We start from the raw sequence: 22,679 nt of genomic DNA, 5'->3' as shown, positions 1-22,679 counted from the left end.
AATTACAGCTTAAATTATGCCTTTTACTAACAAAGTCCCTGAATTTCACTTCTTGTTAACCTGTGCAAAGAATGTAAGGAAAGAAGGAAGAAGAATACAAAAAATTTTTAAAATGAATTGCTTTGAAAGATGGGGACTTGAGAGGATCGAGGTCTCCTGCTCTAAAGCCACAAATATAGAGAGCAACATTAGCTGGTGCTACACACAGTAGTAATTCAACTAGCTTGGATTTTGGATTGTCAAAATAAAAAGGAGTGAAATATTAATTTAAGCAGTAGTTCCCAGAGCCTCTTAAAAATACAGAGAGACTTAGGTCATTTACATTTTTCAGAGATCCCAGGATATTAAAAAAAAAAAAAAAAAAAAAAGGAAAAAGGAAAAAAAAAAGGAAGCAAAAAATACCAAAACATGTTTACAAAAATTGTGGGATGTTTTAAAATATTTTATATTTAACAAATTAATATTTAATATACAAACACAACAGAATATACAGGCTACCAGGAGTACAGGATTTGTATTACATATTAACTGGGCACTGCACATGAAGAGGTCTAATACTGAACCCAAGTTTAAAAAAACATTTTTATTTTTTGCTAAATCCTATCAGTATATCCCTGTGACCATGTATATAACCCCATTTGGTGATAATATCAAATGTTTTCCTGACATTCCTGGCAGCTCCCAGTGAACATCCTTTCTTTAACCCAACCACCAAGGAACCCGACTGTCTAGGTCTCCTACCTAAAGCCAGAGCTCCTGTCTTGGAAGGCAGTTGGGTTTTTAAGATGGCGGCGGCAAACCATTTGAGAATCTGATGAAATCTCTGGTCCCCAACCCCCAATTCCTCCCTCCTTCCCCAACCAACAAATGTACATATAAAACAAAATTATGTACAATTGGGGCTGTAGGCTAGGGATCCCCTAAAATGCATCCAAATATAGGCTATGGGCTCCAGGTTAAGCAGCCTTCCTCTGGAAGGTTCTCCCCCCAGGATTTTGTTATTTCTCCATGAAGACGGTACTCGGGGGTTGAATGTGCCAGAGGCTCAGAAACAACTTGGTGATTTGGTGGTGGTGGAAGGAAGGGTGGGTGGGAAGAGTACAAGCAGCAGCACAAGACCGTGAACAGTTGAGACACCACTTAGGAAAGATGCCCCCTAACTGGCGCATCTGTACGCAAAGCTAACCCCCCAGCTCCCGCCTCCACGTTGCCTGGCAACAGAGCTGCGCAAGCGCACGTGCGTGCGTAGGAGGCCCTTGTTCTCCCCTCCCCCTCCCCTTGGGCGGTGGAAACCACTAGGCTTGTGGCCCCCCTGCCTCCACCTCGAAGGAGACTTCGGTGGGAGTCAGGAGTTCGTCGCCAGGGGCAGGACGACGCCGGCACGCAAGGGGCGAAGGGGAACACCATGCAGGTGGGCACCCAGGGGAGTCACCGGCTGGGCCTCCAGTGAGCACCAGGGTGGGGGGGCGGCCCACAACGGGTGGGTTCTAACATTTGTTCTAACAGCTGTTCTGGTAAGAGCTAAAGTGTGCGTGCGTCTCAGTCGAGGTTTCAGGAAGTCCGAACTGACTCCAGGAGAACGCCATTTTTCAGCGCTCAAGACAGGTTCGTCTGTGGGGGGCAGCATTCGGAGTTGTTGGGGGTGGTGGTGTGTCACGCCCGAGGCCTTGGAGCTCGACTGCTGGACTCTCTCTGACTTGAGAACTAGACCAGAAACTTTAGCCTCCGTGGGACGCAGTGAGTAAGTCCTCTGCTCCCGGCCTTTTAACAAGATCGTAACGGAAACCCAACAGCTGCATTGTCTTGAGAGAGACCAGCTGTCCTTGGAGTGTCTCAGTTTCCCCTTCCTACCTGATGGCGAAAGCTCTGTTCGGCTTCCCTGTGTTCCTCAGAAGGAGGCTCCTCTGTGTAAAGCTTCCTTCTTAATCGGAAGCCTGTGTCTTCGTTTCTTCTTTTACCAGGGTAAAGGTCCACTTGGTGACTTTCAGAAACCGCTTCTTCCCACCTGCTCCCCAGATGAAAACCACTGTGATTTTTGTTTTACATATTTATTTTTATTGGCAGATACTGCATCATTCACTAGGATATTTTGAATATAAGTTACATATAATTTTTTTAAAGATTTTACTTATTTATTTGACAGAGAGAGAGAGAGAGATCACAAGTAGGCAGAGAGGCAGGCAGAGAGAGAGGGGGAAGCAGGCTCCCTGCTGAGCAGAGAACCTGATGTGGGGCTCGATCCCAGGACCCTGAAACCATGACCTGAGCCACCCAGGAGCCCCAGTTAATATAATTTTTAATGGATTGTCCTTTTGTTTTAATAATAGATTCCTAGCAAGTACATTTTGTCCAGTCTGTAAAAAGTTGCAAATTTGTCTGTATTTATACCTCTCTAAAAGAAATAGGCCACATACGACTGAGAGTGAAGTTAATAGCCCATTATCTTTTGTTCATTTATTCATTGATTTATTCAGCAGTCAGTAATTCAGTGTTTATGTTTAGTTTTGGACTTATTCTGAAAGAGTTTGCTGTGAGGGAATAAGAGGGAAACAGATGTAACTATTTGTGGTATGATCAAAGCCGTAATAGTTTTAACAAATAGATTGTGGTACCTATTTCTATCGGATAAAATTTCATAGATAATTTCTAAAAATGAAGGAAAAACTAGACTCTGGAGCCTTTACTATTAAATTCCATTGCACTGAACTCCTGGATCAGTTAAGGAAGAGCAGAGAAGGTATAAATAAAACCATAAGAAAGTGGTATCATGAGTATCAAGAAAGATCATTTTAACAAGAAAGGAATGACAGAGTCTCTCCAGTTCTGCTTAAGAGATCAAATACAGTGAATACCCATTGAAATGAACAACATGGAGCTTGTAGGTGACATTCGGTAGAGCACTTTTGAAAGAATTGGAAGCAAACTTGGGAGTGGATTGAAGAGTTAATGGGATATGGGAGTGATTACAGCTTATGTAGACAATTGTTTCAAGAAGTTTAACTGCGAAGGATGAAGGAGAAGATGGTAGGGGATGTCAGGTGCAGAAGGAGTTTTTTAAAAAGGTAGTGCTGGAATTTCTGATGATAATGAGCTACTCTTCTGTGCATACAAGTAAAAATGCTGGCTAGCATGTAAAACACATTTCCTTTAAAGTGTCAAAGAGATGATAGTAAGAAACTAGGAGACAAAAACTGAAGGGAAATTGGAAAACCAGATAAATGGATTTCCACAGTTCCAAAGCCACTTTTACCCTGAAGGCATTAGCAGTCTGTGTGTTGATCCTGGGTGTAATCACAGGGTGAGAAGGAGCCAAAGGAGTATGGACCACCAAAGAATGGAAGACTAACTAATAGGAATAGGAACAAGAGATAAACTCATGTATAGGAGAACTCAGAGAAGGTTGTCTTGATGCTTAGTGGAAAGGGGAGAAAAAGAAAAGAAATAATACCTGTCCCCAAGAAGTTGTGGCCCACGACAGCTCTCATATAGATTACAACCTAAGGCATATTGTCTGGGTGGTCTAGCGAGACTCAAATTATGAATTTGGTATATATTAGTTATATACTTACTGCCCATAATGCCTAAAAGAAATAAAAAATCCTCTGTGTAGGAGATATCTTTATCTTAGGCCTCAGAGAATTGCCTCAGGTAAGTTCTCAAGGACTTCAAATTAATCAGTCAAAAGTAACTAAGCACATAAAGGAAACAGGGCACCATGAACATGAATGAACAGAAGACTTTTGCTAGAATGATCAGAAGCAGATTATAAAACAATTATGTTTCTTAGTTTAAAAAAGTAAGAGCCTAGACTGAAATTATCTGCAGGGAGTAGTGAGTTTAAAAATTTGATTAAAATACACCTATACACTACAATGAATAATCCAAAAGAAAATTAAGAAAGCAATCCCCTATATATTTGCATCAGAAAGAACAAGATATTTAGGAATAGAGACACCTGGTTGGCTCGGTTAAGTGTCTGTCTTTGGCTCAGGTATGATCCTGGGGTTTCAGGATCCAGCCCTGCATTAGGCTCCTCCCCCCCCCACCCCAGTGAGGAGCCTATGTCTCCCTCTCTCTCTGCCTACTGCTCCCTCTACTTGTGCTCTATTTCTTTATGTCAAATAAATAAAATATATTTTTTAAAGATTTTATTTATTTATTTGACAGAGAGGCAGGCAGAGAGAGAGGGAGAAGTAGGCTCCCCGCTGAGCAGAGAGCCCGATGCAGGGCTCCATCCCGGACACTGGGATCATGACCTGAGCTGAAGGCAGAGGCTTAACCCACTGAGCCACCCAAGTGCCCCTAAAATCTTTTTTTTTTTTTTTAAGATTTAATTTATTTATTTGGCAGACAGAGATCACAAGTAGGCAGAAAGGCAGGCAGAGAGAGAGGAGGAAGCTGGCTCTCTGTGGAGCAGAGAGCCCAATGCGGGGCTTGATCCCAGGAACCTGGGATCATGACCTGAGCTGAAGGCAGAGGCTTTAACCCACTGAGCCACCCGGGCACCCCAATAAATAAAATCTTAAAAAAAAAAAAAAAAGTAAAACAGTAAGAAACCACTGCACACCTTTTAGAATGGCCAAAATCTGGACACTGACATCAAATGCTGGCCAAGATGTGGAGGAACAAGGACTCTCATTTATGCTCATTTATGGCTGGTGGGAATGCAAAGATATATAGCCCTTGGAAGACAGTTTCTTAAAATATTATACATACTCTTATCATTCAATCCAGCAATCACATTCCTTGGTATTTACCCAAAAGAGTTGGAAAGTTACATCCACACAAAAACCTGCACTTGGGTGTTAACAGCAGCTTTAGTCATATTGTCAAAACTTGGAAGCAACCAAGATGTCCTTTAGTAGGTGAATGGATAAATTAAATGGGGTATATTCAGAAAATAGAACATTATTTAGTGCTTAAAAAGAAATGAGTTATCAAACCATAAAAAGACATAGAGGAGCCTTAAATGCATATTACTAAGTGAAAGAAATCTATCTGAGAAGACCATAAACTAACTGATCCCAACTATATACCACTTTGGAAAACTATGGAGACATTCAAAAGATAACTGGTTGAAAAGGGGGGAAGAACAATAGCCAAACTATGGAAAGAACCTAGATGTCCATCAACAGATGACTGGATAAAGAAGTTGTGGTATATATATACAATGGAATACTATGTAGCCATCAAAAAACAAAATCCTGGCATTTGCAACAATGTGGATGGAACTAGAGGGTATTATGCTAAACAAAAGAAGTCAATCAGAGAAAGACAATTGTTGGATCTCTCTGATTCGAGGAATCTGAGAAGGAGGGCAGGGGATTGTGGGGGGTAGGGAGGGAAAAAATGAAACAAGATGGGACCAGGGAGGGAGACAAACCATAAGAGACTCTAAATCTCAGGAAATAAACTGAGGGTTGCTGGGAGGTGGGGTGGAGAGGCAGGGATAGGATGGCTTGGTTATGGATATTGGGGAGGGTATGTGCTATGGTGAAGGCTGTGAATTGTGTAAGACTGATGATTCACAGACCTGTACCCCTGAAGTAAATAATACATTATATATTAATTTTTAAAATTCCAACAATAAAAAGACAACCCAATTTAAAAATGGGGGAAAAAAAAAAGAAGCGGGGGGCGGATGAATAGGCAGAGCACAGAGGATTTTTAGTATAGGGAAAATAGACTGTATGGTACCATAACAATGAGTACATGTCATCATGTGTTTTCCCAAACTCATAAAATATACACCCAGAGGGAAACCACAATGTACACTGTAGACTTTGGGTGAGTATGATGTGCCGATGTAGGTTCACCACTTGTGAAAAATGTGTTATTCTTGTGGAGAATATTGGTAATGGTAGCAGCTGTGCATATGTGGGGCAGAGGTATATGGGAAATCACGTATCTTCCATTGAGTTTTGCTATGAACCTAAAACTGTTTAAAAAATAAAGTCTTAATAAAATAAAAAAAAATGTTGCTGTTTTATTTTGGCTTCTTAAAAAATGTTGAATCAACATCTTATTTATTAAAGATTTTATTTATTTGCTAGAGAGAGAGCACAAGCCAGGGGTAGCAACAGACAGAGAAGAGCAAGCAGACCTCCTGCTGAGCTGGTACTCTGACTTGGGGCTTGATCTTAAGACCCTGGGGTCACAGCCCTAGCCAAAGGCAGATGCCTAACTGACTGAACCAGCCAGGTGCCCCTTATTGTGACCCCTGTGAAGAATTTGCTTTAAACAAAGTTACCACTCTGGTGAAGGATATTGTTAATGGGCAAGGCTATGCATATGTGGGTACAAGGGTATATGGGAAATCCCTGTACCTTCCTCTCAATTTTGTTGTAAACCTAAAACTGCTCTTAAACAATTTTCTTTATTCCAAAACAAAAACAAAAGATTTTTTTTAAATGGGCAAAGCTTCTGCACAGCAAAGGAAACAGTGAGCAAAACAAAGAGGCAATCCACAGAATGGGAGAAGATATTCGCAAATGACAATACAAACAAAGGGCTATTATCCAGGATCTATAAAGAACTCCTCAAACTGAACACACCCAAAACAGATAATCATGTCAAAAATGGGCAGAAGACATGAATAGACATTTCTCCAATGAAGACATACAAATGGCTAAAGACCCATGAAAAAATATTCATCACTACTAGCCATCGGGAGATTCAAATCAAAACCACATTGAGATACCACCTTACACCAGTTAGACTGGCCAAAATTAACAAGACAGTAAATGTTGTGTTGGAGAAGATGTGGAGAAAGGGGAACCCTCTTCCACTGTTGGTGGAAATGCAAGTTGATGCAGCCACTTTGGAAAATAGTGTGGAGATTCCTCAAGAAATTAAAAATAGAGCTTCTCTAGCACCCTGCAATTGCACTACTGGATATTTGCCCCAAAGATACAGATTTAGTGAAAAGAAGGGCCATCTGTACTCCAGTGTTCATAGCAGCAATGGCCACAATCGCCAAACTGTGGAAAGAACCAAGATGCCCTTCAACGGACGAATGGATAAGGAAGATGTGGTCCATATACACTATGGAGTATTATGCCTCCATCAGAAAGGATGAATACCCAACTTTTGTATCAACGTGGACAGGACTGGAAGAGTTATGCTGAGTGAAATAAGTCAGAGTCAATTTTCATATGGTTTTGCTTATTTGTGGAGTATAAGGAATAACTCGGACATGGGGAGCTGGAGAGGAGAAGGAATTGGGGGAAATTAGAAGGGGAGATGAACCATGAGAGACACTCTACTCTGAAAAACAATCTGAGGGTTTTGGAGGGGAGGGGGATGGGAGGTTGGGTGAGCCTGGTGGTGGGTATTAAGGATGGCATGTATTGCATGGAGCACTGGGGGTGGTGCATAAACAATGAATTCTGGAACACTGAAAAGAAATTTTAAAAATAAAAATTTTTTTAAAATGGGCAAAGAATTTGAATATATATCTCTTCAAAGAAGACATACAAATGGCCGATAAGCACATAAAAAGCTGCTCAATATCATTAATTGTTAGAGAACTCTAAGTCAGAATCACAGGGGCACCTAACTAGCTTAGTCAGTAGAACCTGTGACTTGATCTTGGGGTTGTGACTTCAAGCTCACATTGGGTGTAGAGTTTATAGTAAAAAAAAAAAGTTTAAAAATAAAAATAAATAGGGGCACCTGGGTGGCATAATAAGCTAAGCATCTGACTGAATCTTCGTTTTGGTTAAGTCATGATCTCAGAGTCATGAGATTAAGCCTCGTATCAAGCTCCATGTTCAGTGCAGAGTCTGCCTGGGTTTCTCTCTCTTTCTGCCTCCTGCTTGTGTACATGTTCTATCCAAAATAAATAAATCTTTTAAAAACATAAAAATAAAATTCCCAATCAGAGGCTACACTTATAAGGTAATAATTATCAAAACAGAAAATGACAAGTGTTGATGAGGATGTGGAGAAATTAAAATCTTGTGGGTTTGCTGGAGGGAATGTAAAATAGTGCAACTGCTGTGGAAAACATTAGGGTAGTTCCCCAAAAAGTTACATGTAGAATTATCATTTGATCCAGCAATTCCACTCCTAGGTATATAGTCAAAAGATTTGAAAGGGACTCCAACAAACTTGTACATTGATATTGGAAACAACCCAAATGTCCATCAGTGAATGAATGGATAAACAAACTGTGGGGTGTACTTAAAATAGAATATTATTCAGACTTACAAGGGAAGGAGATTCTAATTCATGTTTCCACATGGGTGATCTTTGAAAACATGCCAAAGGTAATACACCAGTCACAAGAGGACAAATACTGTATGATTCCACTCATCTGAGGTAAACTAGGACAGTCAAATTCATAGAGACAGAAAGTAAAATAGTGGTTACCAAGGCTAGGGTACAGCTCAGGAATGGGGAGCTATTGTTTAATAGGTACAGAATTTGATTTTGGGATGATGAAACATTCTGGAGATGAATAATGGTGATCATTGTATCACAGGATGAAGGTACTTAATGCCACTAAAGTGTTCCTTTCAAAAATGGTTAAGGTAGTAAATTTCATATTATTTACATTTGCCATAGTAAAAATTTTTGGTGAAGAGCTAAATGAAAAGTCTTGAAATGAAAATGTGCAATAAAAGGAATAAAAACTATTGGTGGGTAGGTTTATCAGGTCATTATGGAAATATGGAAAGATACAAAACTTAATAAATAAGCAAAAATCTGGCATTTCAGGTTGGATTTCAGTTGTAGAGTTGAATTTTCCAGCACTTTTAAAAGATGCCATTCTACAATTTCTAAAAGCCCAGTGAATCCACATAGGATAAATGAAAGAAGTACATGAAGGGAAGGAAAAATTCTTCTCTATCTTCAAAATCTTCCAGCTGGACTAAATTAAATTTACATAAGATATAGTAACAAGAGAAAAAAAACAAAGTTTTATTATGTGCACATGGAGACCCAATGATGATACTGAGATTTTTTTTAAAGATTTTATTTATTTGACAGAGAGATCACAAGTAGACAGGCAGGCAGAGAGAGAGGGGGGGAAGCAGGCTCCTTGTTGAGCAGAGAGTCCGATGTGGGGCTCAATCCCATGACCCGAGCTGAAGGCAGAGACTTTAACCCACTGAGCCACCCAGATGCCCTGATGATACTGAGATTTAAAGAAATGATGGAGGCAGATAGTTTTTATACTTTCTAGATACAGTAAATCTGTGAGGAATTGACAAAGAAAACTTTTGGGAACTTCAGTTAGTAAGGAATTCTAAACAATTTGGGCTATGGTAGTAAATTAGTAAAAAGGAACAAGGGTTATTAATACAGGCTTCTGGGCTCTAAATTTCCCATCTTTGGTGATAAGGATGTCTCTTTACCTCCTGTTGCAGGGAGGGTACTTTTCACATGGAAGATTTATTTCCTGATTTCAGGGGGACAGAAGAGTCTTGAGTGTCCTTGCATAAGTCTGTCTCTTAACTAATTTTAATTTAAAATAACCAGTGTGCCAAAGTGGCCCATTTTGAGGTAGCCTGCCTTTGGGACTTACATACACAACTAAATACATCATGCAACCCTGCATAGAACTACGAAGAAAATGTCAAATGCAGGCAAACAAAGAAAAGACAAATTATCTTCAAAAGTGTAAGAGATCGGGAACTGATTTTTCAACAGCAGATCTAAAAAGTAGTGAATAGTGTGTAGGGAGAAAAAAAACTATACTCAGAAAAATTATTTTTTAGGCTTCCAGATTTGTTGGACTCTATTCTATTTTATTGTTTTTTATTGAAGTATAATAAATCTATTGTGTTATATTAGCTTCTGGTGTGCAGTATGATTCAACAGTTCTGTATATTTTTTCAGTGTTCATCAAGATAAGTGTACTCTTAATCCACTTTTACTATTTCACCCATCCCCTCACCTCCCACCCCTCTGGCAACCACCAGTTTGTTCTCTGTATTTAAGATCTGGGTTGTTTTTTGTTTTTTGTTTTTGTCTCTTTTTTCTTTGTTCATTTGTTTTGTTTCTTAAATTCCACATATAAATGAAATAATATGGTATTTGTCCCTCTGATTGACTTATTTCACTTAGCAGTATAGCCTCTAGGTCTATCCATGTTGTTGCAAATGGCAAGATCTCATTATATTTTATGGCTGAGCAAAGAAAAATTATTTTTATAAAGAGAGCAAAATAAAAACATGCTGAAGGTATTTGAGAGAATAATGCCCTAGCAAGTCTTGACTAAGGGGAATTCTCAAGGTTGAGAGGGAGAGTGTTTCCACATGGATGGTCTGAAATTCAACAAGGAATGGAAGAAAAAGATGGTAAATAATGTGAGTAAATCTAAGGAAATGTTGGCTAATTATAACAGCAATATTAATGATGATAATGTATTATTAAGAAAAAAAATATGGAAATAGAATGAGTTACAGAGGGGTAACTTATGGCCCCTCTCCCAAAATTCATGTTGAAATATCCCCAGTGTGATGGCATTTGGAGGTGGAGTCTTTCGAAGGTAATCAGGTCATGAAGGCGGGAATTACTCATGAATGGGATTACTGCCCACAAAAAGAAGAGGCCAGAGAGCTAGCTTGCTGTCTTTCAGCCATGAAAGGCTGCAAGGAGAAGGCAGCCATCTGCAACTCAGAAGAGGGCTTTCACCAGGACCCAACCATGCTAGCACTCTGATCTCTGATTTACAGCCTTTAGAACTGTGAAAAATAAATTTCTGTTGTTTATCAGCCACAGTCAACAGTAAATTTGTTACAGCAGCTTGAACTAAGACAGTAACATGTAAGTTGGAAAAGGGGTACGTGGAGTTGATGTATTATAAACATAAAACAGAAAGGACCAACAGAGAAGCACAAAATAAAATGGTAGATCTAAACCTAGAATATCCATATTTACCTAGAATGTAAATGGACTCTATGCTCTAATTAGAGACTTTTAGACTGGATTAAAAATAAAAACCCCTAACTATATGCTATATGTTTATATGTCTAAAACATGTAGATACAGTTGAACATAAATGGATGGATAAGCCACAAAAGGGAAAAGGAAGTTCTGCTTTTGAGTTATTAGTAACTGTGAGCTTTGAGGAACACTCACTATCCACAAAAAAAATCCACAACAAATACAGTCTGCAAAAAAACTTGTATGTAAACGAAGGGTTGTTGGAGGGGTGGTGGGTGGGGAAATGGGATAACTGGGTGATAATGGGCATTAAGGGCACGTGATGTGATGAACACTGGGTGTTATATGCAGCTGATGATTAACTGAACTCTACATCTGAAATTAATGACGTACGGTATGTTGGCTAATTGAATTAAAAAAAACAAACAAACCCACAAAACTTGTATGTAGTCTTGCTGCTCTCATAGAGTCTCTGGGAGCTGCTCCACTCCCAAACAGACAAATGAGGGTTGAGCCCTGAGTGGGAAGTAAGACTATGTTGTGGGTGGGAATATCCAGGATCCAGGCTAAGGGGTCACCAGGGTCAGATCAACAGAGGCAGGATTCAGGACTGGAACTACAAAGAGCTGAGAGGTGGAGAAAAACTGAAGATGTGTAGGCAGCAAGGAAGGGTTCCCTGAGGCGTGAAGACCAAAGCAACACATTGACCTTTGGAACAATCGAGGTTACAGGAGAAACTCTCTATTATCAAAAGTCCTCTAGGGAGGTATAAGAAGTTTGATGAGTGAGAAACAGTACTCCTGGTTAACAATGAAGCATACCCTCTTTGAAGAAAATTTGCAGTATAGCCAGAAAACACCCACATTTTAAAAGAAATATGATCTCACATTTTAGAAGAAATATTATCCCAAAATAATCACATAAGACTACTACAAATGCTAAACAAAGGCAAGAAATAACAAATTTAGATTCCTAAGGACTGTAATTGCCCAAGACAAAATCCTTGTCATGATGTGTTCAAAGAACTAGAAAGTGAGATTACAAAGATGAGTTTATATAGGAAACTATTAAGAATGAACAAATAGCCCAAGTATCCTTCAATAGATGAATGGATAAGAAGATGTGACACACACACACACACACACATACACATACACAGAGGGAGGAATATTACTTAGCCATAAAAAAATGAAATCTTGCCATTTGCAATAACACAGATGGCTCTAAAGAGTATAATGCTAAGTGAAATAAGTCCAAGAAAGACAAATACATTATTTCACTCAATGTGGAAGTTAGAAACAAAACAAAATAAAATAAAATAACAGACTTTAACTATAGAGAACAAACTGGTAGTTACCGACAGGAAGGTGAATGGGGAGATGGATGAAATCGGTGATGGAAAAAGAGTATACTTATCATGGGGTATCTGGGTGGCTCCATCAGTTAAGCGTCTGCATTTGGCTCAGGTCATGGGATTGAGCCCCATGTCTGACCCTCTGCCTTTCCCCTGGCTTTTGTTCTCTCTCCCTCTGTCAAATAAATAAAATCTTTAAAAAAATATATACTTATCATGATGAACAGTGTGAGTAATATATAGAATTGCTGAATCACTGTATTGTATACCTGAAATTAATGTAGCACTGTATATTAACTGTAATGAAATTAAAATTTTAAATGAATGAATAGAAAAATGAAATACTTTGATTAAAATACAAAAAAAAGGAATGAATAGATAAAGGAATGGAAAGGAGCTTGTAGAAATAGAAACTATACTTGTAGTAAAAAGATGAATGGACCTCTAATTTTTTTGCTGAATACTAAAGTTTCTAAGTTTTGCTATTATGAATACTGCTGTGGTAAATAGGGGAACAGGAATTATTTTTTTTACATCTCTGATTATTTTTTTAATAAAGATTTCTAGAAGTTTAAAAAAAAGAAACTAAGACAAAAGCCCCTGCATGAATAAGCATATTAGTTACCAATTACGGTGTGATAAAATAGCCCGAACTCTAGCAGCTTAATACAACAAATATTTATTATCTCAAAGTTTCTGGGGGTCAGAAGTCTGTGAGTGGCTTAGCCAGGTGGCTGTGGCTCGAAATACCTAATAAGCGTTTATCATTAACACATCAGCTGGGGCTGCAGAATCTGCTTCCAACATGGCTTACTCACATGACTGCTTTCAGGAGGCCTCAGCTTCCCACCATTTGAACTTTTCAATAGGGCTGTTTTATGGAATGAATTGTGTCTTCCCAAAATTCATATGTTGAGACCCTAACCCCAAATGTGACTATATTTGGAAACAGCATGTTTAAGAAGATAGTTAAGGTTAAATGGAGTCATAAAGTTCGGTTTCTAATCCAAAAGGACTGGTGTCCTTCTAAGATGAGTAAGGGACATGAGAATGTTCTCTCCACGCCAACTCCCCAGTCTTTCTCTGTGCACAGAGGAAAGTTCATGTGTTAATACAGCAAGAAGGTGGCCACCTGCAAGCCAGGTGTCTCATTAAAAACTAACCTTGCCTGGTACCTTATCTGGGACGTGCAGTCTCCAGAACTATGAGAAAATAAAATTCTATTTAAGCCACCCAGTCTTATATTCTGCTGTGGCAGCACAAGCAGACAGACTAACATGGGCTGCTTGAGCATCTTTACAGCATGGCAGCTGGTTTTCCCCCGAGCAAGAGATGAAAGAGATTGAGAGAAAAAACTGGCAGCAATGCCTATTCTGACTTAGTCTCAGAAATCAAGAGGTATCACTTCCATCATGTTTTCAGTTTATTAGAATTGAGACACTGGGTCCAGCCTACTCAATGGGAGTGGGATGAAACTTCACTTCTCCAAAAAGGAGTGTGAATTTATGGATTTCTTTCTTTATTTAAATTTTTTTAAAATTTTTTTAAAATTTATTTGACAGAGATCACAAGTAGGCAGAGAAGCAGGCAGAGAGAGAGGAGGGAGTAGGCTCCCCGCCATGTGGAGAGCCCGATGTGAGGCTCGATCCCAGGAGCCTGGGATCATGACCCGAGCTGAAGGCAGAGGCTTCAACCCACTGAGCCATCCAGGCACCCTGAATTTGTGGATTATTTAAAAACCTTCATAATAGGTTAAAAAAGATTAGATATTGTTGAGTACCTGAAGGCCATTCTACAATCATTGTCACAGGGAGATAGAAAATGATTGAGTTGTTGGAGGGTAAAGTGCTGGGCTACTAAAGTGGTGGGAGAATTGTGGGGAAGTCTCAGAAAGGAAAGTAATGTAGAAAGGATCCTTAAATTCTATGTATAAAATCCATCCAACTCTTGGTCAGTTAAACTCCATATGTACGTAGGATGCTCTGAGGAGACTGTAAAAAGTCACCACTGGAAAGTGAAAGAACCGAATAGTCTGAGGTTCCAGCTGCTGACCATTTCAGTTGAAATAGTTTGGTGTTTGAGCCCAGCCAAGTTAATTGCCCAAAAGTATAAAACTCGGCACATTTACGAGGAACAACACAACAGAATCATGAATCTCGGTCATCCTCAATGTCTAGTATACAAAATCATTAGACAAGCAAAAAGAAAAGATGAAAATATGATCTATATTAAAAAGTGGAGCAATCAATAGAAACATCCTAAGATTATCCAGATATTGATGTTAACAAAGAATTTAAAACAGCTATTGTAAATATCTTTAAGGAATTAAAGGAAAATGAATTAACAGATAGAGAAGCTTAGCAGAGAAATAGAGTAATAAAATACCGAAGTGGAAGTTTTATAACTGAGAAGATTAACAAATGTAATAAAAAATTCATTGAACAGGCTTCACAGCAAACCAGAGTCAGCAGAAGAGTAGGTGACCTTGAAGATGCATCAGTAGAAAGTGTCCATTTGAAGAATAGAGAAAAAATATTCAAGCAAAGTGAATAGAAATTTAATGAACCCATTATTAAATGGGTTAACATACATGACCTGGAATCCTAGAAAGTGAAGAAAGACAAGAGGGCTAAAAAAATAGAAAGAAATAATGCAAAAAATTGTTTAAATTTTAAGAGAATACAAATTTAAAGAGGATTACTATTAGAAATAAAGAGGAAGATTTCAGAATGATAGGAGAAATTCATCTAGAAGATATTACAAATATAGCTGTGTATTTGCCTAATAATTAGGCTTCTAAAATATAAAGCAAATCCACAGTCATAATTTGAGATTTTAACACCTCTCCTCTTAGTAATTGATAGAACAACTAAGTATGAAAATTGCTAACGAAATAGAAAATTTGAACAAATCTGTCAATCATCTTTTGATTTTTAGAGAAATATACCCATTGGCGGCAGAATACACACTTTTTTCAAGCATTCACAAAAATACATCATATACTGGGTTATAAAACAAGTCAATACATTTCAAAAAAACCAAAATCTTAACAAAGTATGTTCTCTAACCAAAGAGAATTAAATTATAGATTATTAATAAGCTATCTAGGAAAGTTCAAATCATTTGAAAATTAAAATTAATTTTAATCATTTTAAAATTAAAATGTCAGTAAAAAATTACAAAAGAAATATTTTTAATTGAATGATAAAGTTACAATATACCAAGATTTGTAAGGTGTAGCTAAAGAATTTGTAAAAGGGAAATATATAGCTATAAATGTTTATATTAGAAAAGAAATGTTCATAGTCAGTGATCTAAGCTTCCACCTTAAAGTAGGAAAAAAAAAAAAAAAAGATGAGCAACATACAATAGAGAGGACCCTAGGGTAAAATATTTGTATCACCTGTCAAGAGTTCCCCTTTTACGTTGCTACTATTGTATTTTTGTGCCTTCTCACTTTTTGTTTTTTGATCAGTCTTGGTTAAGTGTTTATCAATTTCTTTAATCTTCTCTAAGAACCAGTATTTCTCATTGTTAATACTATTCTTTTTTGTTGTTGTTGTTAATACTATTCGATATTCACTTTAAATTGCATCATTTTCTACTTCAGTCTTTTTAATCTTCATTTTGATTTTTTTTTGCCATTTATCTTGATTTTCTGAAAATTTCCAGCTTCCTTGGTTGAATTCTTAATATTTAAACCTTTTTTGTTTTATATAAATATCAAATTATGGGTGTGAAATTTTTTTTATTAACTGCTTTAGTTGCATATGTAGTTGCATTATTGTTATCATTCAATTCCTAATGCTTTTTAATTCCCATTGGGATTTTTTTCTCTGACCTATGAGTTATTTAGAAAGTGTTTTCTTAAATTCCAAATATGTGATGATCTCCTAGTTATCATTTTCTTAATGATTTCTGTCTCTGGTCACTGTGCTCAAATCCGTGAGCCTTTATTCAATTTCTCAGCATCTTGGTCTCTTGCAGAACTGGTAGTGGATCCAAGGGGAATAGCCCCAAACATAGAATTCCTCTCTGGGTCTCTTTCTCATCTAAGATCTTCTCCTGATAATTCTCTTCACTGCCTTGTTGATTCTTGCATTTTACTAGATGTTCTCAGCAAAAGGTTTGATTCAAATTATGTAGTCTGTCATTACCAAGTGCAGAACGTCTACTGGTACTGATTTTTTACTGTGAGACATATAGAAAGAAAAGGGATTGGAAGATCTCATGGATAGAGAGACCAGTAAAAGACAAATAGTGGCTAGAAAAACAAAGCTTTGACTAAAGAATAGAATGAAGAGGAGAAATAAGTTGACACTTATATTTGTAATTGTTGCATGACAAAGCACCGCAGACTTGGTGGCTGGGCTCAGCCAAAGCTGGGGGTCTCATTTAAAGGTACAACAGAGAAAGGATCCACTTCTAAGTTCGCATACATAATATTTGGCAGAATTTAGTTCGTTTGGGGCTATTTGACTAAGGACCTCTATTTCTAGCATTGTGGGTTATGCATAGTCACACAGTTCTCTCCGTAGAGCACCTCACAGTATGGCAACTTGCTTTATCAAAGCCAGCCAGTGAGAAGAGTGCTAGCAAGATGGAGTTATAATGTTATGGAGTACAAGCACAGAAATAACATTTCTTCATCTTTGCCATGTTTTTTTGGTGAGAATTATGTCACAGTTCCCACCCATAATCAAGGAGAGGGGGCTGTGGAAGGATTTGAATACCAGAATGTGGAGATCATTCAGGGTCATCAAATACTTTGCCACAGTATTCCTTCCTGTATAAAAAGTTCTCTCTTCTTCTGGAAATACCAAAGAAAATGGGCAGCAGACCAGAAAGAAAAGAGTTAATATACTACAACTTTTGGAAAAGAAGCAAATTAAATATCAAAGTCTAATTTACAAGGAAAACAAGGTTAACTTTTAAGAAAGAAACTGTAATTAGAATTTAAAATATGGAAAAATTCCTAGCTTCTTCTAACATTTAGCCTGGGAGTGAGAGTCCCTTGAAGCTATATAGTTGAAAAGAGAAACGTGTTCCCCTGGAGGTCTTAAAGGCCTATATAGAAAAACAAAACAGTATTTGTGCATGGTGTGAATTCATTTGCCTTCTGTAATCATCAGAGAATTTTCCATGATTTATGAGTTTACTTCATTAATATTTGATATATGTGTTCCAAATTGATTTTTTATTAAGCATCTCAGGATAATTTTGAGGGTGGATGTATCCTATTTATTGAAGTATGTAGTACTGCTAGTGCTGGGAAGTGAGGATAAAGTAGGTCACTTCGTTCTAGTTTTTGAAACTAATTGTCTACTTATCATAGAGCTCCTGAACAATTGCATCGTTGAAAATGCTATATATCAATTTCACATACACATATTAAAATGTACAACTATGTTAATAGATTTTCTATTTTTTTTAAATAGGATCCAAATGAAGATACAGAATGGAATGAAATTTTAAGAGATTTTGGCATTCTTCCTCCAAAAGAAGAGCCAAAAGATGAAATTGAAGAGATGGTTTTACGTTTACAGAAAGAAGCAATGGGTACAGTTATGCATTTAGTGGGCTGGATAGAGATGATGATAGTGAAAGTGTATTTTATAAACTTAGAGGGAGAAAGAACATTAGAAATCCCACCCATACTTTTAAAATTAGGGTGCTGACACATAAAATTTTTAATTGATCTGTCAAATGTCATAAGCTAGTTAGTAACAGAGCTGTAATGTCCTGGAATCTAACCTAATGAGACTTTTCTCTGCCATATTCCTTCACCTCGTGATTATCTTCTATTTTGATCATGTGTGTAGTGTGTTTCATTTGTCAAGATTTTCAAGTACTTGGGAAATTTAAATCTATGGTGTCTAATTGATGTTCACATCTACTTTAATGTAGTTTGGTAGTTCTGTGAATTTGGAGGGAAATTCATACTTTAAACAAAGCTGAAAGCTTTGCGCAGTGGCAGTATCGTAGCCAATGAGGTTTATCCGAGGCGCGATTATTGCTAATTAAACAAAGCTGAAGCAGTCAGCTGGAAAGTAGATTTATATATTGGAGAACCTGCAACATTAAAGATATTATTTATCTCCATTTATCTATACATTGTATTTTCTAGCCATGTGACTATAAAGTAAAAACTGCTTTTTAAATAATTCAGTTATCTATAATTTATTTTGTTTTAGTTAAACCATATGAAAAGATGACTCTTGCACAGTTAAAGGAAGCTGAAGATGAATTTGATGAAGAAGATATGAGAGCTATTGAAATATATAGGTACAGTGATTTATTTGGGCAACTTAGTTTTTGAATGGAAAAGTATAAGAAAAAAACAAACAAAATCTGATTTTTCCTATGGAATAGATTTTTTAAAAGAACAAAACGAGTTTTTAAGAACATTTTAGTTTTTTTTTCTTTTTAAGATTTATTCATTTATTTGAGAGAAAGAGAGAGGACGAACAGGAGGGTCAGAGAAAGAGGGAGAAGCCGACTTTTCACTGACCAAGGGAGCCTGATTTTGGGGAAAGTCTTGATCCAAAGACCCCAGGATCATGACCCGAGCTGAAGGCAGATGCTTAACTGACTGAGCCACGAAGCTGCCCCAGGAACATTTTAGTTTTTTGTCCCTTTTTTTTTTTTTTTTTAAAGTAAGCCTTACACCCAACATGAGGCTTGAACTCACAACCCCAAGATCAAAAGTCACATGTTCTACCAACTGAACTGGTCAGGTGTCCTTTTAAGAACATTTTAAAATCAACTCACTATATAGAAGATGGGAATCTTTTTCTTGATATTTTTGCCTTTGCTTAAGTAAAAATAAAACAAAACTATCCAATGATATACAGTGGAACTTCATCAAGTTACATTTAAGTAAAGTGGAAAATGTAAGTGGAAAATAAGTAAAGTGAAAAATAAAAGACCAATAGGAGCCACAGTTTTCCATCTAAGATAATGTCTATCATATAATAAATAATGAAATGCCAGTCATAAATAAATTCTTTCAGAAATTAGAACTGATATATATTTTTTTCAACTTATCCTGAATGTCACAGAAAAATACCTTTTATGAATATAGGCACAAAATTTTTAAAATATTAGCTAATTAGATCTAGCAATTAAAAAAGGACAATGCATCCTGATCAAGTGGGATTAGCCCTAAGAATGCTTTGTTTTAGGGGTGCCTGGGTGCCTCAGTTGTTAAGTGTCTGCCTTTGGCACAGGTCATGATCCCAGGATCCTGGGATCAAGCTGGGCATTGAGAACCCTGCTCAGCAGGGAGTCTGCTTTTCCCTCTCCCAATCCCCCTGCTTGTGTTCTCTTTCTCACTCTTTCTGTCAAATAAATAAATAAAATCTTAAAAAAAAAAAAAAGAATGGTTTGTTTTAACATGAAAATGAAAAACAACAACAACAACAACCCCAACAACAGTGAATTGGTTTAGAAGCAGGAATAGTCTGGTAGCAATGAGTGTACCTAGCTCTTTGCTCTTGTTTTATAAATGCTATTCTTTAATAACAGGAATCTTTGTTCCTGGGAGAACACTGTGTGAGTTGAGTAATTAAAGTATGAGCCTGGAGCATCTTGTGGTGCCAGAAAGTAAAGAAATGCTAAAGAAAACAAGCGTTTTAAAGGTATAGGAGCCAAACTAAAGATCAGAAAATGGCCATAGTTGGAACAACTTGAACAACAAAATAAATACTTATAATACTGAATAACAAAATAAATATCCAGAATTCCCCAGTGACATAAATAACTTGATATGTGAAAAAATTCAGAGAAAGTAACACCTCTTTTTCACTGAAAATTCCAGTATAGTATTAGATTAGTGTTAGATGGAATGAGGAAAATAGAAAAATCATTGTCAAGGGCACCTGGGTGGCTTAGTTGGTTGAGTGTCTGCCTTTGGCTTAGGGCATGATCTCAGGGTCCGGGATTGAGTCCCACATCAGGCTTCCTGCTCAGTGGGGAGTCTGTTTCTCACTCTCTCTCTTTTTCTGCCCCTTCCCTCCCCTGCTCGTGTTCTCGCTCTCGCTCCCACTCTCAAAATCTTAAAAAAACAAAAAAACCCATCAGAATACCAGAGTAATAATTCCCCATGGGCCAGGCCTGCTGACAGATGCTGAAATAAGTGGGGAAAGTTTAAATAGAAGGATACTTTCATAATCTCAAAGTTTCTCCCCTAAAATATTTAGTAATTATAAGGAAGTAGTAAGTCTACAGTGTAGAGTGTTGGCAGAGCCCATTTTATGGAAGTGATCAAGGTTAACATCACCAATAATATATATTGACATCAGGTAACTCCAGATATGACACACTGAGGAGGACACATTACCTATGTAGTGTCCTTGCCAATAATTCATAATCTCTGTCAAATTATAAAAATATATGAGAGAAACCCAAATTTGAGAGACTTTCAAAAAAACAACGGACTAAGCTGACATCAGGAAAGAAGGCAGAGTAGAAAGCTCCAGGAAGACATATGTCCACCTAGATAACTATTGTACTGCAGAAACGATCTCAAGCTACAGCTTTGGAACTCTGGAGTCTGTTCGAATACTTGCAGCTTCCAAGATAAAGTTTAGCTGGTAAGTTGTAGTTAGTATTGGTTGATTTCAGTCCTCAGTGGGGTATCAGCTACCCATCCCTCATTCCACCCCCACAGTAGGCAACCCTGTTTGGACAGCAGCCTGTGTTTCTGGCACAGCTTTTTGGAGCCAGAGTGGACAATAAAGACTCTGCCCTCAATATCATTTGATGTTCTGATTATGAATTGTTGCTTTGGAATGTGGAGGTATAGGCACAAAGAGTTGTTGCCATGGTATCAAGTTTTACTGGCTCAGGTAGCTTCCAGAGGATTTAAAGGGGCCATATCTATTCACTTGTTTGTTTGTTTTGGGGCATTCAAGAACTACTCTATAAATGAGGGAATTTAGAAAGGCTTGGGGAAGATGAAAGGTCAGAAAAGACCAGAGATGACCTTAGTGCTTTTACATCAGGCTGATCCCTGGCACAGAGACACCATACAATAAGAAATCATGGGAGGCAGGGGTCTGATTTCTAGAGTTACCACATTATAAGAATCCAGTGTTCTTTTCAACAACAACAACAAAAAATCACAAGACACACAAAGAAACAGAAGATTATGGCCCATTCAAGGAAGAAAATAAATTGATACAATGTATACCCAAAGAAGCCCAGATGTCAGACTTATTAGACAAAGACGTTAAACCAACTAAGTTAAAGTTGCTTAAAGAGCTAAAGGAAGACATGGACAAAGATAGGAAAGGGTCATATGAATAAAGTGAGAATAGCAATAAAGAGACAGAAATTATAAAACAGCATGAAAAAATATATTCTGAAAATAAAAAGTACAATAAAAATTGAAGTGAGATATATATAAGGATTTCAAAAGCAGATTTGAACAAGCTGAAGAAAAAATCAGCAAATTTGAAGATAAGACAATTGAAATTATTGAGTCTGAGGAAGAGAAGGTAAAAGAATGAAGAAAAGTGAACAGAGCCTACTGTTCACTAATTGGCCTTACGATACACTGAGTGAGCCAATTTAGAAGTGTGAGAATCTCAGCAGAAGAGAAAGGGCTAGAGAGCATATTTGAAGAAATAATGTCTGAAAGCTTCCCAAATTTGAGAAGAGACATAAGTCTGTGAAACCAAGATGCTCAATGAATTTTAGGTAGAAGAAACTCAAAGAGACCTACAAACAGATACGTCATAATCAGCTATGAAAAAATAAAAAGAGAAACTTGAAATCAGTGAGAGAGAAGCGACTTGTCACGTATGAGAAACCGTTAATAAAACTGTCAGTGTCCCTGGAGCTAATAATACGTTATATGTTTATAGAAAAATTTAAAAATTATAAAAATAAAAACAAAAAACTGTCAGTGTCTCATCAGAAATCTTGGAGGCCAGAAGTCAGCCAGTTGATATATTGTAAGTGCTGCAACACAACACCACACACAACTGTCAACTGAGAATTCTTCATTTGGCAAAACCATGCTATAAGAATGAAGGAGAGGGGGCGCCTTGGTGGCTCAGTGGGTTAAGGCCTCTGCCTTCAGCTCAGGTCATGACCCCAGGGTCGTTGGATTGAGCAAGCATCGGATTGAGCCCGCATCGGGCTCTCTGCTCAGCAGGGAGCCTGCTTCCTCCTCTCTCTCTGCCTGCTTCTCTGTCTGCTTGTGATCTTTGTCTGTCAAATAAATAAATAAAATCTTTAAAAAAAAAAAAAAAGAGTGAAGGAGAAATGAAGAGATTCCTAGATAAAAGCTTAGTGAGTCTGTTACTCTTAAAATTGCCCTAAAGAATTAGCTAAAGGAGTCCTGCAGGCTGAAATTAAAGGGCATTAGACAGTAACTCAAAGCCTTCTGAAGAAGTAAGTAGCATAGGTAAAGGTAACTACA

General features: G+C 37.5%; 1 protein-coding gene and 1 pseudogene across 3 annotated transcripts in view; both read left to right on the top strand.

Annotated features, from left to right (window-relative positions):
• The first annotated feature begins 1,232 nt into the window (after positions 1-1,232).
• The window catches only part of PDCL2 (phosducin like 2), a 36,289-nt gene continuing 14,842 nt past the window's right edge, over positions 1,233-22,679 (top strand). Inside the window, exons 1-4 of one of the 3 annotated variants that reach the window (XM_045079776.1) lie at positions 1,233-1,411; positions 1,507-1,605; positions 17,689-17,809; positions 18,445-18,535. In XM_045079776.1, coding sequence (XP_044935711.1) covers positions 17,779-17,809; positions 18,445-18,535 — 122 coding nt within the window. In that variant the 5' untranslated portion in view covers positions 1,233-1,411; positions 1,507-1,605; positions 17,689-17,778. Of the gene's footprint in view, positions 1,412-1,506; positions 1,606-1,637; positions 1,742-17,688; positions 17,810-18,444; positions 18,536-22,679 lie in introns of those variants that run through there. The other 2 variants (XM_004775500.3, XM_045079777.1) reach the window with 2 other exon arrangements.
• On the top strand, positions 18,210-18,341 carry LOC123392070 (annotated as a pseudogene).

Source organism: Mustela putorius, unplaced genomic scaffold (genome assembly GCF_011764305.1).
Source record: "Mustela putorius furo isolate JIRA1106 unplaced genomic scaffold, ASM1176430v1.1 tig00000430_pilon_pilon_pilon, whole genome shotgun sequence".
Lineage (NCBI taxonomy): Eukaryota > Metazoa > Chordata > Mammalia > Carnivora > Mustelidae > Mustela > Mustela putorius.
This window is presented reverse-complemented; position numbering and strand designations above follow the sequence as displayed.